We start from the raw sequence: 20,290 nt of genomic DNA on the forward strand, positions 1-20,290 counted from the left end.
TTACTATATATAAAGGTATGTTGTTCAGAATTTTACACTGAATCGTTCATCTTCTATGGAAAAGAAACTGTACACACAATTTTTTTATTCACTACGTTTTTTTACTTACCTGATACCTGCAATCAAACATTGGAGTCATGTTTCCCTTGGAAATTAGAACAAATTCTTCAAACAAGAAAATACAACTTTATCATTGACAATTTTTAAAAGTAAACTTTGATTTTTTTTTTTTTTTTTTTTTTGTATTCTTGTGGAAGTGATCACTTAATTTAAGTAATTATATCAATATACTTTTTTTTATCAATTCATGCTATTGTTTTAAAAAGCTATATAAAGTGTGTATTTGAAAATATACAAGTTTCAGTTGTATTTGATCATTTCCTATAAAGACTGTGCTTCTGGTTTAGCAGCACGGCAGAGTAATTGTGTTTTACTGTTCTTTCCAGTCAGTGCAATTATATTGATATTACAATCAATAATCTGTGGTCAGTGGATATATTGAAGTCAGTGAATATGTAGGAGCAGCCAGGAGGTATCAGTTATTCAACTCTGATAAATGCATATTATAGGATAAAGAAGTCTAGTGATTACATTACTCCATGTACAGTACCCATTAAGATGCCTCCACAGAGACCTTCATATTCAATATACTAAAAGAAAAAACTGCACAAATATTTGAGCTGCATATTTGCCTCGGAAGTCAAGTTATGTTGAAGTTATGAAAAATATTTCTAAGCATTTTTATTTGATTGAAATGATTGTAAATCAGACACATGTTACATATTTTATCATCAAAGGAATATCAGAAGCACCCGAGCTGCAGGTTCCGATCTTCCTTCTGGTTCTGATTATATATATCATCACTCTTTGTGGTAATATGACCATATTTGTCCTGGTCTGCTTGGATCATCACCTCCACACTCCCATGTATTTCTTCCTCGCCAACCTATCTATTGTGAACATGTCTTCTTCTACAGTCACCCTACATAGGATCCTAGTAAATTTCATCACACAAGATAATACTGTTGGAATCCTTGCACTTATGATGCAGTGTTACTTTTTTGGATCTTTATCGGGTATTGAATTATTTATCTTGACTGCCATGGGCTTTGATCGATATGTGGCTATCTGTAAGCCTTTGAACTATCAAATGGTCATGAATTTTAGAACTTGTAGTGTGCTAGCTTCATTCTGTTGGCTGTTAGGTTTTTTACAAGTCATTCCTTATCCTATTCTAATTGCTAATATCTCTTGTTACTCATCTAATGAAATCAACCACTTTTGCTGTGACATTGCTCCCATAATAGAAATAGCTTGCAGTGATGTCTCCGTTTTGAACACCTTAACCTTTATACAAGGGATAATTATGTTTACCATAACTCCATTTTGCCTTACACTAATTTCCTACCTTTTTATAATTATTGCTATACTAAAAATGCGTTCCAATTCTGGTAGACGTAAAGCCTTCTACACATGTTCATCACACCTCACTGTCATCGTACTGCTATACCTGACTTTGATTTTGCAGTATCCAATACCAAGTAATGGCTTGGGACCAACAAAGTTTTTCTCCTTGTTTAGTGTTGCTATTGTTCCCATGCTGAATCCATTTCTATATAGCTTAAGAAATAAAGATATGAAGTCAGCTTTTAGAAAAAGGGTATAATAGAAACAAGTCTACTATAAACACAATCTCCAGTAAACACATAATATTCATTTACATGATTTGTTTTTTGTTTTTTTATATCTTTATTGCATTTTTATACTGTGAAAGATTGAAGTAAACTTTTATGAACCTACATATTAGTGAAAGGCTAAATGTCTTACAAAACTTTGTAGCACCCTTCTCATATAGGAAGCTAGGAAAATTTAGTTTGGCTTGCTCTGTAGTCAGAGAAGCTGAGATTGATTGCTTGGGTCTCTTTATGGTTCCACTGGTTGTGGATTTGATTGTTTCCCTCTACCTCTGTGTAGAATCTTCCAGAGTTTAGGACGGGAAATTCAAATACCCAAAATATTGCGGTGTGACATAAAGTTATTGTTTGGGGGTATTAATTTTCTAGCAAAAAAATAAATGATTTTAACTTGTAAACATCAAGTCTGAAAAATAGGCTTGGTCCTTAACTAGTTAAAGTGGTTCTAAAGCTTTAGGATTTTTCACGTTAATGCATTCTATGCATTAAGGTAAAAAAATCTTCTGTGCTGCAGCTGCCCACCCAGACCCCCCCCCCTTTTTTTTAACCTGAGAACAATCTGATTCAGCGTTCATGACCACAGTGGGCTCCAGCTGCTGTCTCTCTCCTCATTGGACAGCTTGATAGCAGCAGGAGCCATTGGGGCGGGGCTAAGTCCTGATGTCTGTGTCAATGGATGCAGCAGCAGGACTCGGAAGGGAGCCCACACAGGTGCCCCTATGAAAAGCGGCATGAAGCGGAGGGGCCAGGAGCAACGGTAGGGGACCACAGAAGAAAAGGATCGGGCAGGTAAGTATAAGCAAGTTTGTTATTTTTATTTAAAAAGGAAAGGTTTATAACCACATTAAATTGTTTTTTTTTCCCCTGTTTTAGAAACACTTTGGGAATTTTACAGTCTGAGGAAGACTTAATTGGGCATACAGGGTTAATTTAATTTCTGAACTTATAAGGTTAGTTCACCTTTACCATAAAACTGCCTATGCATATAAGGGGCTTCTGTAGATGAAAACAAACTGTGCAACTTTGACAAAAGGTGTAAGCCTTTTAATTACCTCATGAAGCCTGACTGGAATACTCCCAGGACACTGGTAGGATATTTTTGAGTGAGTCTAGTCATTACTGTCCACCTCCACCATCACAGGAGTGAGCTCTCAAATCTGAGCTCAGAGCTACTGCATCAATCAGAGGAAACGAATGTAAGGGGGTTTGAATCAGAAAAAGGGTTCACTCCTGTGATGGAGGAGGCAAACAGTAACAATTAGGCCTCACTTAGCAACGTTCTAGCAACATCCTGGGAGTATTCCAGTCAAGCCTGGGTAGGTATGTAAATGGCCTACACATACAGTTTTGCAAGGGCTTTATTTAACTTTTGTCAGAGCTGTACAGTTTGTCTTTATCTACAGGTGCCCCTGATCTTCATAGGAAGTTTTTTTGTAAAGGTGAACTAACCCTTTAATCAAAGAGAGATGAGTTCTAACTTTAGGCCAATAAGGCCTGCCAGTTGTCCGCTCTATGGCTGGGTTCCAGTACATCCAATTATAGTAAATGTTGGAGTTTTACTGTATACTTATAAAAATATGTCAAGTTCATAATAAAGCTGCACTACTAAGACAACTGCAAAAATTCCCCTTACTGCACCAACAACAAAGAGGATCTGTGACTAGCAACTACCATCCTGTGGTCTCCTCCTGTATCTAGGACTGCCTAGCTGTGTTGCTTGGGCTCTAGAATTTTGTGTAGTGTAGGTAAATTTCTGCAGGCTTGGCTGATAGCCAAGCCTGTCTGAGATCCAGGGAAAGCTGGATGACTCAGAGGCAGCATCACTGAGACTTCCCCCTATTTATAGAATGTACTGGAACCTTATAGAAAGATGGGAGGGGAAGTAAGGTGCAGCTTCCTGGAGTATTCTGAGTATCCTAACTTGGGTTGGCGGGGGTAGGCCCCATCAAATACTGAATGAATGAGTGACTTGTATAGCACTACCTATGCGAACTAAATCGCCTCATGTCGCTTTTAGCTGCCGGTGTCCATCTGCGGTGTAGCGCAGTCCTTTGCCCCATGGGGTCCCGACATGCTTACAAACACATACATATACAACATACATATGTTTGCCCAATTTTTCAACAGTATCTAATTAACCTACCAGCATGTCTTTGGAGTACTCTGGTCAGCCCAGCTTGGAAGGAGTTGTTTTGTTGGAAGCTGGAGATGGAGTGCTAGGCTGTCGTGGCCTTTGAGGGAGCCCCCCAGACTGGGGGGTGACCTTGGGCCCGGGGTTGGGTGCGGACAGGACCCTCTCAAGACACACAGAGTTATCCTGGACAGGAGGAACTGGGAGCAAGGAGAGGACAGCAGGAGAATACTGCCGGGCAAGTCTCCAGGAGCAACAGGAACAACCAGGAGGGCTTGTGAGTGACACACAATCAGGAGGACTGGGAGGCAGGCCTGAAAGGACTGGGATGGAGCAGTCTGGGATGGGTGTAGACCTAGTCAGGAGGACTGTGGTGGCACAGGCAGTGGAAAGAGGCAGCTGCAATGAGGAGGGCTGTCAGGGCCTGAAGAGGTGGTACTGGGAGAAGTAGCCACATGTGGGACAGCTACCATTAAGGACTACCTATATTTTCTACACCATAGGGGCCCGTGGTCCCTGACTGCAAAGGGCATTTGCTTTGGGCCTGACAGAGTCAGTGTCAGGTCCCCACAACAGTGCTAGCTGGTCCTGGGAGTGATAGTTTGTAAGCAAGTGGATGTGCTGGAGGTGAAAAAGAAGAGGTTGTAGAAGAAGAGGTTGTATATACAGGAGTGTTTATAGTTCAGTCCCTATGTATATTTTTTCAATCAAGTGGACATCTTATATGTACCCCATTCTCATCCAAGTTTAATTCCCCTAATAAAAATTAAAAATAAATGCAAGGACTTCTTCTTGACTCAGTGTTTGGAAATTCATGTGACTGGCTGTGCAGGGTGGGGGACAAATCACAATCACCATTAGCCCCTACGGGGGTAGCGCTGAATGTATGTCTGATTTCAGCTGTTTTTTAATAGAAATGTCAAGGGGGGCTACAGGGACTGTGCAGGCTTCTATGGCTATTGTTATTCCTCTGGCCAGGGTGTGCATATACTTTAAACTTAAAGTGATTCTTAAGTCTAAGCATTTTTTTACCCTGATGCATTTTATGCATTAAGATAAAAAAATGCTCCACTACCAGTCCCCCCCACCCCATCTCTAAACACTTACCTGACTCTTCCACCAATCCAGCACTGTCCTGTCTGCAGAGCTGCTGTCCCCTCTTCCTAGAGTCAGCAGCCACAGGCTCCTGCTGCTGTCAGTCAAATCTTATCAATCATGTGAAGAGTGGGGGTGTGGCACAGCCTGGTTTGGGAGCATGCACACATGCCAGCTTGCTGAAGGGGCACCCACAGGACAGGAGGAGCGGACAGCACCAGGAGCGACAGAAAAAGAGGAGGTAATGGACTACTCTGACCAATGGTATTTCAAAGAGAAGGTAAGGACGCAGTTCTGGCACCTCCTGGACTGACTGTATGTAAATGCAAGGGGTACTGGTGTGTGCTGCAGGGTATTGATGCTCACTGCTGGGGGATCTATTCTAGCTGGAGGGGATCTATTCTTGCAGGGGGGTCTATTATCGCTGAGGAGGTCTATTGTTGCTGGTGGGAGACCTAGTGTTGCTAGGGGTGGGTCTTATGTTGCTGGGGGGGTCAGTTGTTACGGAAGGAGATCTACTATTGGGGGAGGGGTCTATTGTTGATGGCTGTCAGAGAGTCTATTAATGCTGACTGTGCGGAGATCTGTTGATGCTGCCGGGAGCCTATTGTTGCTGGGGGGGGGGGGGGGGGGTTGTTGTGGGTGGTAAATTGTTGTTAGGGGGATCTATTGTTGCTGGCTGAAGGGGATCTATTTTACTACTTCTCTTGGTATCATTACCAAATTCTATACAAATTACTTACACCATATATATAGGAGGCTGCATTGAGGCTGCATTGAGGGGACACTGGTGAGGCTGCATTGAGTTGGACACTGGTGATGTCACATGACACCCTCAATCTCTTGTAAAAAGCATTCCATACAGTCAGTACCTCAGATTGAGGAGGGACTGTAATAGGAATGAAGACTTTCAAATTGAAGCCAACCATCTATACTTACATTTATGACAAAGAGGCTATACCCATAGTAATTTTAAAAAAGGCCTTCGAGTTGGCTGTGTTGTCACCCCCTCAGAACACAATGTGTTCCCAGATGGGGTGTCTGGGGGGGTGGGAGGGGGGAGATAATGGAATTCACCTCCCATTAAGCTGTTAAACGTACCTCTGATGTTCAAATATGCTTGTTATTTTTTTACTCTGCCATCTGTAACCATACAACTATGTACCTTTACTATGTATTGATCTATGACAGATGCTATTTTCCACTGTTTTATTCTTCTGTTTGATAAAACCAAACAAAAACATTGAACCATAAAAAAGGCCTTCAATAGGGCTAATGCTCATGCACCAAATACTTTTATTTATAAAGCCAAAACCAAACCGAAAACACAGTCAGAATCATTGCTACCTATTTCAAACAACACAAACAAGTCAAACAAATAATTAGCAAATTTTGGCCTTTATTAATAGCTGACTCTAAAGTAAGTAAATCTATTGAAAAACAACCACGAATCACATATAGGTGATCCAAATCCCTTAAGGACCGCTTAGTTCAAGGTCACATTACAGCTCCTACAAATTGTACTACATCTCCTGGGACATTTTCCTGTAGAAAATGTGACTGTTGTTTTAAGGGAAATTTGGGGGGGGGGGGGGGGGGAAACTGGGGGAGGGAAAAAAGTGAGTGGGAGGGAGGAGAGGGAGAGTATAGGGTGGGAGAGGGAAAGGGATGGGGATATATCTATCCATTTAGAGATTGGACCCTCCCAATAGATGGCGTATGAAGAGTAGAATGCCCGGGGACCAGGAACAAAGTTCAAGACATCCCATAGATGTTATAGGAGGAAGCATTGACCAGAAACTCTTATGCAGCGTACACACGACCGGACTTTCTGGCAGAAAAGGTCCGACAGTCTTCCCGACGAAGTTCCGATGGACTTCCGACCAAAAGGACTTGCCTGCACATGGACGGACCAAAGTCCGTTCCTTTTGAACGTGATGACGTACGACGGTACTAGAAAAGGAATTTCAATAGCCAGTAGCCAATAACTGCCCTTGTGTCGTATTTGGTCCATCGGACCAGCATACAGACGAATGGTTTTCCCGATAGGAATTGAGTCCATCGGACAGATTGCAATGAAGCCCACACACGATCATAATATCCGATGGAATGATTCTGTGTGACCTTTTCTGTTGGAAAGTCCGGTCGTGTGTATGCGGCATTACAATTAGGATCCCATTGGATTCACTTTTTTAGAGCAACCACATTTCCTGGTTTAAGTGAAACTTTGAGTTTTAAACCATTTCTATAAACTATTTTTTGCTCTGCACTTCTGCGTCTTTTCCTTACACTCCCCTCCCTCCCTCCTTTCACTCCTCCCCCCCATCCCCATGGTAACACGGTTGGACTGACAACACTCAAGGCCCTCGGACCAAATAAAGCAAGGGCCCCCTGTCAGACCCCGCCCATGACCAACCCCTGACCCCGCCCATAACCCCCCTGACCCCGCCCCTAGGAGGGGGTCTCTCTCTAACATTGCCCATTAAAGTGGTTGTAAACCCTTACAAACCACTTTGACCTACAGGTAAGCCTAGATTAAGGCTTACCTGTAGGTCCAAGCAATATCTCCTAAACCTATATGGTTTAGGAGATATTTGCCCGAAAACAGGCACCGCTGTCTACGGCGCATGTGCCGTAGACAGCGGCGTGCAGGCGCACTGAGCGCGGCATTCTCAGCGACGGAGCTGCCGCGCGTGTCGGTTGCCGTGCGCATGCGCGGGAGTGACGTCATTGCGGCTTCGCCGAATGACATCGGCGGAGCTGCGAGACCCCACCAACAAGATGGATGCGGTGGACTACAGGGGACAGCTGCGACTTCGCTGGCTCCTGTGTCAGGTAAGTGACACATAGTAGTCCATTATGCTTTGCCTTTGCAGGGAATCAAAGAGGAAGTAAACTCATCAGGGTTTACTTCCTCTTTAAACAGTCTGTTAGAAAGTGTCCCCTACATGCCCCATTAGAGTCTACAGCAGAGTCTAAGGGGACTTGGAGGGGGTTCTCTCTCTAACAGTGTTCTTTAGAGAGTCTCTGTGTCAGGGCTTGGCTCAGCCCTTTCTTCTCTGAGCTGGCTGCTCAGCTGTCGACTAATTGCCAGTTCCCATCTCTCTCCACAGTTACCCAGCTGAAGTTGATCCGGCTCGCCAGTCCTGCCTACTTAAGCTGTCCTGTCCAGGGGAGCTCTACCTTCGCCTTGGTCACATCACAAGAAATTATCTCCTGCATTCCTGTTTTAAAGACTGGCTTTGCTGACATCCCTTCAGGCTACAGGTCCTGCTTGCTGTTCCACTACTTTGATTCCTGACTCCTGGCTTGGTTGACGATCCATTCCAGTTATTGAACTTTGGCTATGTTTTGACTAAGTTTGTCCTTTTTACTTTTATTATTAAACAAGTGTGATTTAACTGTACTTCTGTCTCCGTCTGATTTCATGGTTTCTGACAGTAGGCGAAGGCCATGAATTCAGAAGGTACAGTCAATCCACTTGTTGGTAATATTTTTTCCAGATTGGATGAGCAAAATCACTGCATGGATCAGTTTGCCATAGCCTTACAAATGCTCCTGAGTCGCATGGCTCACCTGGAATCTCCCACTGTGGCTGCTCTGGTACAACTTGAGTTGCAGGCCATCCCTGCTGCTGTGCCAGTCTCTGTGCAGGCCTTGAGTATTACCTCTATAAGAGGTATGTCTTGTTCCGCTCTGCTTCCCCAGCAATTTGAGGGCGATCCTGTTCAATGCAGAGGGTTTCTCAACCAGGGTGAGATATACTTTGAGATGCTGCCCCAGGCGTTTCCCACGGACAGAAGCAAAGTAGGTTTCATGATATCTTTGCTTTCTGAGAGAGCCTTGGCCTGGGCAAATCCTCTATGGGAGACGCAAAAACCTGTTGTCTTGAGTTACCCTGAGTTTGTGTCCTCCTTTAAAAAGGTATTTGATGGGGGCGTGGCTTGGCCGCTGACCGGAATGGCCGCATAAGTGCTGAGCTCCACACATCCACTCAGCTACACGCAGCATCCAGCGCCATCCGCCATCGCAATTCATCCCACGGAGCTTCAGGGACCACCCCGCACCTCCGGGGACATGACCCGAGGCAGAACCGCTGTCCACGGGGCGAAGAAACTCACGGACTTCTACACGAAGCCGGCCGGCGTGCAGGGCCAAGATGGCGCCGTCCGGGATGAAGGCCTCACTCCTCAGCAGAAACCCGCGGCCTCGGCGGCCCCTGCACCCATAGAGGATCACCTCTCTGACATGGAGGACTCTGAAGAGCAGCAACGTTCGCCCACCATGTCACCGGCTGACAGAGGTAAGAGAGCAGCAATCTCCCCAGCACACTCTCCCTCTAAGCCTCCACTAATGAAGAAGCAACATGGCGCTGGCACTTGTAGTTCCACAGCAGCGCTGACTGACACTAACTCCTCGCTGGCCGCTTACAGCACATCAGACAGCCCTGCATCTGAACATACATTGAAAGCCATGCTTCTCTCACTACAAGCTGACATGCAGAAAGAGCTCAGATCCTCCATTAACCATTTGATGGATAGAATGGAAGACATGGAAGACCGCATAGATCATATAGAGCACCATCTCTCTGCTGCTACTAGCTCTCATAACACTGTAGTTGACATTCAAGATGAACATACTTCTGCGATTCGCCAACTGCGTCTTAAAGTCGCAGACCTCGAAGACCGCTCAAGGCGGAATAATATCAAGATCAGGGGAGTCCCAGAGACTGTGTCACCCCCCGATATTGTCCCCTACTTGCACCAGCTGTTTCACAAGCTCATACCGGCTCTTACACCGCAGGATCTCCTTATTGATAGAGCACATAGAATCCATAAACCACAGCACCTCCCAGACGCAGTACCCAGAGATATCCTGGCCAGGATACACTTCTTTAACACTAAGGAGCAGATTATGAGGGCCGCAAGAACCATACGCAACCTCCCTGATCCCTTTGCTAAGATTCAACTATATAATGATATCTCAGCCGCTACCTCACAGGCACGCAAGGCCTTCTCCCAAATTACTGCGATACTCATAGAACATAAAATCGCATACAAATGGGGATTTCCCACCAAGCTTCTTGTAAACTACCAGCAACAACAAGTCGCATTTCTGACCCCCAAAGACGGTTTCAAACAGCTACATAACTGGGGCATTGCCCCTCATGCACTCCCGGCTCCGCCTCTGAATACTAGATCTGCAAAGATCCCTTCTAGATGGGATACGAAACCTAAATCTTGAACCTCCAAAAATTGGGGGGCCGCCCCCCTGGGCAACCCCCCCTTCTAACCAGGCGCTTGACTTACCAGGTTAAAGTGGATGACTGCTTTTTTTTTTTTTCCTCTTTTAAACCCCCCCACGCCGAACTGCCACTGTGTGCCACGCACACGGCATTATTCTCTCTCCCTATTTACCATCGCACCTTACCCCCAGCCACTTTCTGTTCCTTCGGGAACCATTTGGATCCTTGGTTTACGCCTCTATATCTCCCGATCATCAATATAGAAATTTCAATACTGTTTGTTGGATTTATTGCAATTTCGTTATTGTTTTTCTTTTCTTTTGAGTTACTGTTTTATTACTTGATCACCTCGACTTAAAATCAACGGTTATTGTGTTCATTCTCTGTACACAGAGTTAGTGTTTGTACTTTGTTTTTCTGTAAAGGTCCGTCAATTTCAGTACCATTTTGACAACTGACCCTAGCTACTAATGTCCCTTACAATCACGTCCCTTAATGTTAAGGGACTAAATAGTCCTTTCAAGCGCTCCCTCTTATGGAGGGAAGCAGCGACTTCCCGTTCTGATATCTTATGCGTACAGGAGACCCATCTATCATCCCGGAACCCACCACAATGTACCAACAAACGCTACCCACATATCTTTCACTCCCGCATTGATAAAAAAGTTAGAGGTGTTCTGATTGCAGTGCGCTCTACGGTGCCGCTCACGGTTTCCAATGTAGAGCAAGACCCCGAAGGGAGGTTCTTGATCCTATTCGCCTCTTTCAATAACAAACCCTTGGTGATTGTGAACATCTATGCTCCCAACACTCACCTAAAGCCCTTTCTTAAGTCCATTCTCGCCAAAATACAACACTACCCGAAAGATCAAATAATTTTCTGTGGAGACTTCAATGCGGTACCAGATCACGCACTGGACTCCTCTTCTCCCCAAAGGAGAAGGTCCTCTACCCTCTCCTCCTTTCTGCATCTAGAAGAATTTTATGACCCTTGGAAGTGTCAACATGGTACTGAGAGAGACTATACGTTTTATTCTACTGCTCAGAGGTCATATTCCAGGATTGACCTGTTCCTGACATCCAAAGTGCTACTGCAAGCAGTTGCGTCCACTAAAATTGGCGTAATATCGTGGTCTGATCATGCCCCCATCTCTATGGTTCTCAATCTCTCCCCTCCTACCACCCCATTCACAATTTGGCGACTGAACCCCAACTTGATCAGCACCAAGGACATTAGGGAACAGGTCAAGACTGCCATAGAAGATTATTTCGCTGTAAATCAACACTCTGTCCCCAAGCCCACCACGTGCTGGAACGCTCATAAAGCGGTTCTAAGGGGAATTCTATTGCGGCTAGGGGCTCAGGAGAAGAAAAAGCGCTCAGCGACCCTAACACTTATCTAGATAAGATAAAGTCTCTAGAGAAGAGTAATATGAACTCGCCCTCTGCCTCTACGCACGCAGAACTCAGTAAACTGAGGTCAGAATTGAGTACTTATCTTCAGAATAAACATGAATTCTATCTCCGAAAACTTAAACTAACCTGGTACTCTCAAGGTAACAAATCAGGGAAAGCTCTAGCCCAACAATACAAACACAGGACTGCCCAATCCACAATCTCCCACCTAATAGATTCTAAAGGCAACAGATTGACTAATCCCAAAGACATAGCCAACTGTTTTGGAGCATTTTATCAACAACTGTATAACTTAAAAGACTCCACGACTGAAACGCAGCCCACGGCAGAGAATATCCAGACATTTCTCTCCAACATTGCCCTCCCCTCCCTGTCCCCTTCTCAAGCTGCTGACCTAGCCTTACCTTTCTCACAGCTGGAAATTAAAAACGCAATTAAAAGTCTCCCCCTACATAAAGCCCCGGGTTCAGACGGTTTTGGAAATGAATATTATAAGACATTCATACATGTACTGACCCCGCATTTATGCAGCTCCTTTAATCACATGCTGGCCACAGGGGAGATCCCCTCCGAATCCCTAGAAGCAACCATCTCCACTATACATAAACCAGGGAAGGCCTCGTATGACCCAGCTAACTACCGCCCTATTTCGCTACTTAATACCGATCTGAAAATGTATGCCAAACTTCTTGCCACCCGACTTTCACAACACATGACTTCCCTCATACACCCAGACCAGGTGGGCTTTATTCCCCGCCGACAAGCCTCAGATGGCACCCGCAGGTTTATAGATCTTATCCACTGGGCAGAGCACAGTCGAACGCCTTCTCTGCTGATATCACTAGATGCAGAGAAGGCGTTCGACAGAGTCCATTGGGGTTATCTTGAGGCAGTTCTCAAGAAATTTGGCATAGAGGGCGAATTCTTACGAGCTATTCTAGGTCTATATACCTCGCCTACTGCGAGAGTCCGCACTTCAGGCATTCTCTCGAATCCCTTTAGAATCACTAACGGTACTCGCCAGGGCTGCCCACTCTCCCCATTGATTTTTGCTCTAGTCATGGAGCCTTTGGCGCAGTCCATCCGCGTGCACCCCCATATATCTGGTATCAATGTGAAAGACACCTGTCACAAGATAGGTCTCTATGCGGACGATGTCATCATTGCTGTCTCTGACCCAGTGAAATCCCTATCTACCCTGACTGAAGTTCTACAAAAATTTAGTGAAGCATCCCTATACAAATTAAACCACTCAAAATCAGCCATGCTTGGCATAGAGATTTCGCCAGCGCTCAAAGCAGAAATTGCTAAAGTATCGCCCTTCTCCTGGGCCCCCGGTTCCTCTTTGCAATATCTAGGCATTCTACTGGTCTCTCCCTCCTCTGGATTATTACGAAATAATCTTGCCTCTTTATTCATGAACCTGAACAATTTATCTTCGAATATGACCTCCTTAAAAGCTTCATGGGCTGGTAGGATAGCCCTAACCAAAATGTTTCTCCTTCCACATGTTCTTTATTTCTTTCGGACCCTCCCGCTTCCGATTCTCTCAGCAGACCTAGCTAAACTACAGCGTACTTTAGATTCGTTCATATGGGCAGGCCGTAAACCCCGCTTGAAGTCTTCTGTTCTACGCACTCCCTCTACCTTGGGAGGGATGGGTTCACGAGACGTTAAAAAGTACTACAAGGCAATCATTCTAGACCAAGGGAGACAACTTTGGTCGCAAGACCCCAACACAAGGTGGCACCAAATCGAAGCAGCAACTCTTCCAGCTGACCCACGACTGACCCTAGCTGCAATTTGGTTGTCTCTTCCGATCGCACGATCCATCCTTCCCACGGTACAGGCCTGCCTAACTCAATGGACTGCTATCCGCCAAGATCATCAAGGCATACACAGAGACGCATTGAAAAATCTCCCCTTACTAGCGCTCCAACTCCTCTCTCCGGACCTATCGATCAAGCACTGGCATGAACCCGGAATCAAAACAATTGGAGCCCTGTTTCTTGGAATAGATCTAAAAAGTTTTCAACAACTGATTTCGGAATTTAGTCTCTCGCATAAGGACTTTTATATCTACTTAAGGCTTCGACATATCATCTCTCAAAGCTTGGCATCTCCAGACCCCACCTCCAAGGAGCTTCTCCATTTCTATAACCGCCCTCTTACTGTCTTAAAGGGCATATCCTTCATTTACAAACTCCTCTCCAGACCTACCTCGTCCTCGAAATCCTCGAGCATACTCTATTGGGAATCCCTGCTACACTGCTCTTTCCCTATGGAAGATTGGCATCGAGTACTTCGCACCCCACTAGTCATCTCCAAAAACATAACGCATTGGGAAGCGGTCATGAAATTGTTTCATCGGTGGTACTATACACCGCAAAAGTTAGCGACCATCTTCCCCACCCACTCTTCAAAGTGCTGGAGAAATTGCAACTCCACCGGGGACTTATTCCACATCTGGTGGAGCTGCCCGGCTATTGGATCCTTTTGGCTACAAGTCTCTTCTCTGGTCCAGACTCTAACCAACTCTCCCCAACAGCTGACCTCGCGAATGGCTCTCTTTGGTCTGGATTCCCAATATTGGCCCTCCACCAGTCTACCCGTAGTACACCACGTTTTAATCTCAGCGCGCCTGCTCATAGCTCGTGCGTGGAAAAACCCCCTCCCTCCAACCCTAACTGAGCTTATTAATACACTTAATGTTCATTGTCACATGGAATTTCTTTTCTCCAGAGTAAACATGACAGAATCTAGATTCAACAAACAGTGGTCCTCCTGGTTATCACACCCAAACTGTGTTAAGCTTGTTTAACTAGTAATACATCATCCCCAGACCAAGTGGAGCCGGCAGCGAAAGTCACTGGTTCAGTGTACTATGTCTTATACATCATATGTAAGTTAGCTCTGATTCTCCTGCAGCTCAGGTTACTTGACTCAGGCATTTCAATCAATTTCCTCCTCTATTCTACCTGTTTCTCTTCCCTTTTCTTTTTCTTGTTTTTTACAACCGCCTTGGGACTAAACTTCACTCTCACTCTAACTTACTTTTCACTGTTTTTATCTGGCGTGGCGTCTCCACTCGACACAGCCCGCTGGGGTGTCGGGAGGGGACGGGATGCCCCCGGACCTACCAGATCTAGCGATACAGAATGTGTAGTATACAGCAGATGGGCTCCAGGCCCACATGTTTTTTTTTTTTTTTTGTTTTTTTTTCTTCTCTTTTTTCTGCTAGTAACTCATGTTGTTCAATGTATCTGAGCATTTTTTGCTTCTTTTATTTTTTTTTTCGTCAACACCCTGTATCTTATGTACAATGGTTGATATCAATGTTTGTTACTGCATTATATTACAATAAAATCATTTGAAAATAAAAAGGTATTTGATGTTGCCACATGCTCCGCTTCTACAGCCAAGTGACTCATGTCCATCAAACAGAGTACGAGAACTGTTGTCGACTACGTCACTGAATTCCGTACTCTGGCAGCAGAAGTTGCTTTGAACAATGAGGCTCTCATGGCTGCTTTTGCTCATGGTCTCTCTGATTCCATCAAGGGTGAGATAGCAGCCCAAAGTATACCCACTGAGCTGGAGAAGTTGATCACATTTGCCATCCTCATTGACTCCAGCCTCAGAGAAAGACTCTCTTTTAAGGAGCGCTTGTGGAAGCCTCCTGTATGTTTGCCTCCGAGCTTTGCAGTCCCACCCATGCCTCCTGGTACCAAGTCGGTCAGTGAAGATGAACCCATGCACTTGGGCTTCATGCATCTCTCTTTGGATGAGAGAACCTTTAGGAAAAGGGAGAGATTGTGCCTTTATTGTGGCCAGGCAGGTCACTTTTTGAAGTCTTGTGCTACCCGTGCAGAGAATACCCGAACCTTGAGGTCCTGTCACAGACAGACCTTAGGTGGCATTGTTTCGTCCCCAGTTATCCAGAAGGATAAGCCCTTGGTTTTGGTCACCCTTTCTTGGGCTGAGTCGTCCCTTGAGATACAGGCTCTAATCGACTCTGGGGCTGCAGGCCTGTTCATTGATGCTGCTTTTGTATCGAAGCACTCGATTCCGCTGCAGCTGCGTGACACTCCACTTGCCATTGAGGCTCTTGACGGAAGATCTCTACAGCATGCCCATGTGACTCATGAGACGGTTCCATTGTCCATGGCCATAGGGGCTCTTCACCATGAGGTAATCCAATTCCAAGTTGTTTCCACACCTAAGTTTCCGCTAGTTATTGGTTATCCTTGGTTATCCTTGGTTACAGAGGCACAACCCCTCTTTTGATTGGCTCCATGCTGAGATTCTCTCCTGGTCACCACAATGCAGTGAGACATGCTTCCAGAAGGCAGCCAAGGTCAAGGTCATGTACAGCTCTTCACTTCAATTCCATTGATTACAGAGTTATTTGACCGCCTTAAGGGATCAACGGTTTTAACAAAGCTTGATTTGAGAGGGGCACACAATCTCGTAAGGATTAAGGAGGGCGACGAGTGGAAAACTGCAATTAATACCAAAACAGGTCATTATGAGTACCTTGTAATGCCTTTTGACCTTTGTAACGCCCCAGCAGTTTTCCCAGGAATTTATTAACAATGTCCTCTAAGATTTGTTGCATTTATGTTTGGTGGTTTATCTCAATGATATCCTCATATTTTCCAAGTCCCTGGAGTGCCACCACACAGATGTCTGTTGTGTGCTTCAGAAACTAAGAGAGAACAATCTCTATTGTAAACTGGAGAAGTGTGAGTTTCCTCGTGAACAGGTTAAATTCCTGGGCTATGTAATTTCCACTGCTGGTTTTTCAATGGACCCAGAGAAACTTTCGGCAGTCCTATAGTGGCCCTGACCTATGGGGTTATGTCCTCTGCATCGTTTCCTGGGCTGTGTCAACTATTATCGGAAGTTTATCCATAACTTCTCGTCTCTGGTCAAGCCCCTGACTGATATGACCAGAAAGGACGGTAACCCAAGGGAGTTGGTCTTCGGCGTTCATTAAGGCCTTTGAGAGTCTCAAGGCTGCCTTTGTTTCTGCTCCGGTGTTGGCAAATCCTGACCCTACGTTGCCTTTTATCCTTAAGATTGATGCTTCTGGTGTTGGCACCCTTCCGCTTCAATGTCCTACCTCTGAGAGCACTATGCATCCTTGTGGCTACTTTTCCAAGAATCCATAAGAATCTCACATTCTTGTCTGAGGCTAAACGCCTCTCTCCCAGAAGGGCACGATGGGCTCTTTTCTTGTAAAGTTTCAATTACATTGTCTCATTCTTACCCAGTACTAAGAATGTAAGGGCTGACGCCTTGTCACAACAATTTTCCTCCACTTCCAAGTTGGAGTTGGTTCCGGTTCCTGTGTGTCTCACTTGTCCTTTGGGTGACAAAATTCTTGCTTCTCAGGTCCATGCTCCTCCTGAGAAACCTTTTGACCGCTGCTTTGTCCCACAGAGTCTCCGTACTGCTGTGCTCCAGACTTACCATTCTCCCAAGGCAGCTGGCCACCCTGGGAAGAATCAACTAGTTTGAGCCATTTCCCAAGAATTCTGGTGGCTTAGACTTCGTAGCTGCCTTTTCTGTGTGTGCTCAGAGTAAGACTCCACAACACCTACCAATGGGCCTCCTACAACCCACACCGAATGGAGAGAGGCCCTGGACCCATTTGTCTATGGATTTCATTGTGGAGTTATCCAACTCCCAAGGCAACACTGTTATCCTTATGGTGGTTGACCGGTTCTCAAAGATGTATCATTGTATGCCCACTTCTAAGGAACTGGCTTCCATTTTTGCTCGGAAGATCTTTTGCTTACATGGGCTATCCAAGGTGATTGTCTCAGACAGGGGTAGTCAGTTTGTGTCCCGGTCTGGAGGAACGCTCTTGGGTCCCATCCTCAGACATATATGCCCCTGTTCTCCTCCGTGATTTCCATAGATGTTTTCCCCTCAAGCCTGGTAGTCCTCCAAGGGGGAGGGGTCATTGAGGAGGGGGTACTGTCAGGGCTGGGCTGGCCGCTCAGTTGTCGGCTAATTGCCAGCTCCCATCTCTCTCCACAGTTACCCAGCTGAAGTTGATCCTGCTTGTCAGTCCTGCCTACTTAAGCCGTCCAGTCCAGAGGAGCTTTGCCTTTGCCTGGGTCACATCACAAGAAACTGTCTCCTGCGTTCCTGTTTTAAAGACTGGCTTTGCTGACATCCCTTCAGGATATAGGTCCTGCTTGCTGTTCCACTATTTTGATCTCTGTCTGCTGGCTTGGCTTAGGATCCATTCTGGTTTATATGACTACTACTGCTATGACTCTCACCCCTGCCCCAACCTCTCACAAAGCAGAAATAAAATTGCCACTGTGAAGCACTCCTCTTACCTTAACTATGGGTACTGTAGCTGTGGGTGTTTCCCATGTCCTCTGTGTCTGGCTGGCTCCCTCGTCCTCTGAGGCCGGCTGGCTCCTGCTTTCCTCTGTGTCTGGCTGGCTCCAGCGTCCTCTGTGTCTGGCTGGCTCCTGCGTCCTCTGTGGCTGGCTGGCTCCCGTGTCCTCTGTGGCTGGCTGGCTCCCATATCCTCTGTGGCTGGCTGGCTCCTGTGTCCTCTGTGGCTGGCTCCTGTGGGTGGCTGGCTGGCTCAATGGTGTGGGTGGGTCACTGTGGGTGGCTGGCTGGCTCCCGTGTCCTCTGTGGCTGGCTGGCTCCCATATCCTCTGTGGCTGGCTGGCTCCTGTGTCCTCTGTGGCTGGCTCCTGTGGGTGGCTGGCTGGCTCAATGGTGTGGGTGGGTCAATGTGGGTGGCTGGCTGGCTGACACCCTGGCTCTGCTGTGGGTGGTTCACCATGGGTGGCTGGCTGGCACCCTGGCCCTGTTTTGGGTGGGTCACCAGCATGGGTGGCTGGCTGGCACCCTGGCCCTACTGTGGCTGGCTGGTGTGTCCTCTCCTCTCTCACCATTCCAGGTAAGGTGAGGGAGTGATTTGAAGGGAGGTGGCAATCTTTGCCCTATCTGGGATGGTAGAGCTAGAAAGTTTGCAGCAGGCCCAACATAATGACATCTCTGTGTCCATTTGAGACTCTATGTTAGAAATAGCCCCCATCAGCGCCCACCAATGCAGCCTCACCAGTGCCCATCAGTGCAGCCTGATCAATGCCCATCAATGCAGCCTCATCAGTGCTCCTTCCATACAGCCTCACCAGTGTCCCCTCCATACAGCCTCACCAGTGCCCCCTCCATGCAGACTCACCAGTGTCCCCTCCATGCAGCCTCCCCAGTGTGCCCTCCATACAGCCTCACCAGTGTCCCCTCCATGCAGTGTCCCCTCCATGATGGCATTGCATTGTACTTTACAGAAAATTACAGCGTTGTAGATTGACAATGAAAGTTAATCTTTAATAACCTTTGATTACAGTATAACTTGTATAGCAATTGTACAGTATATGCTATATCAATGTTTTTATTTCCTATTTTGTTCCCACATAAGTGGAGTTATCCTTTAAGAAGACATTTTGAATACACATTTTTTAAACCAGAGTTTAGTGTTACTTTAAGACAAAAAGTAGATCAGTATTACACTAAATTTCTACACTATATATGTGATAAATCTATCTGAAAGCCATCTGTTTATGTTTGTCTGTATAACTAACTAATTAATTAAGAGTAATGAGTTTGTGAACAATGGCAAGCCTAGCTAGTCTCAAGGGAATAATTTACACAACAAGCTCATTATATATATATATATATATATATATATATATATATATATATATATATATATATATATATATATCTGTGTGTGTGTGTGTGTGTGTGTGTGTGTGTACATGTTTTGGCATAATCACAACGATGTTTGACCAGTTCTACCTGTGCAGGCACATCTGCAGGAGAGGACAAATATATACAGCACAGGGTATAGTATTACCAATTAATTCTTTTTTATTTAGAAATACATGCAAACTTTCTTTGGCTTAGTGGAAATAATTCCCATGGATACACCTTTGGTAAATATGTCTTGCTGACACTGATAATTCCAATAAGTTGACAGGGGTTGAGTCTGTCTGCTGATCTGAAATAACTCAGCATTGAAATAACAACAAAGATCTACCAAGTACTTTGTGATATATGCCTCTAAAGCAGCCTTTCTCAATCGTTTTATTATGGAGGAACCATTGAAGTAACTTTCTGGTCTCAAGTAACCCCTGCTAATAATTACAATAACTACAGCTCACAGTACATTAGTGTGGTAGTAATTGTTCATTGTGTTTTTTTTTTTAAATAATCTCCCTTTGCAGATAGCTAAAACGACCATTGGTGTCAGTTGTTACTGTCCCGAGAGGTTGCCCATAATAAAGGAACCCCTTGCAACCTCTAGAGGAATCCTAGTTAAGAAAGGCTGCTCTAAAGGGTGCAAATTTTCTGCCAGTGTCATTTAAAGTGGTTGTAACCCGTTCCATATACCCAATAAAGTGACTCTCCTCAGATGATGCACAGAGATTAAACCTACAACAGTAAAATCAATCTGTATATTTAGTAAAGCATGCTTGTTATACTCACGGTGGAACCTAAGGAGTTAATCCTGCACTTTGTGCAAAAAGGATGTTTGAGCCTGTCTTCTCTTATCCTTCCCTTCTTTCACTGTACCCAATTCAACTGCTGATAGAATATAATCTTGAGGACACTCTGCACATGCTCAGTTTGGTGTGTATTCCTAGAGAGTTTTTTTTCTTTTTCTTG

At 45.3% G+C, this 20,290-nt stretch overlaps 1 protein-coding gene across 1 annotated transcript; it reads left to right on the top strand.

Moving 5' to 3' along the window:
* The first annotated feature begins 369 nt into the window (after positions 1–369).
* LOC143988600 (olfactory receptor 6C3-like) lies at positions 370–2,138 on the top strand. The gene has a single exon (XM_077488288.1). It carries the CDS (start codon positions 719–721, stop codon positions 1,664–1,666), a length of 948 nt encoding a protein of 315 aa, XP_077344414.1. The 5' UTR covers positions 370–718; the 3' UTR covers positions 1,667–2,138.
* Positions 2,139–20,290: the final 18,152 nt, after the last annotated feature.

This window comes from Lithobates pipiens, unplaced genomic scaffold (assembly GCF_037356315.1).
Source record: "Lithobates pipiens isolate NorthernLeopardFrog02 unplaced genomic scaffold, aLitPip1_a1.2 Scaffold_1, whole genome shotgun sequence".
Lineage (NCBI taxonomy): Eukaryota > Metazoa > Chordata > Amphibia > Anura > Ranidae > Lithobates > Lithobates pipiens.

Bases quoted from the DNA above. Each gene is read 5' to 3' on its own strand.
- LOC143988600 (XM_077488288.1), top strand. From the start codon at position 719: ATGAAAAATATTTCTAAGCATTTTTATTTGATTGAAATGATTGTAAAT.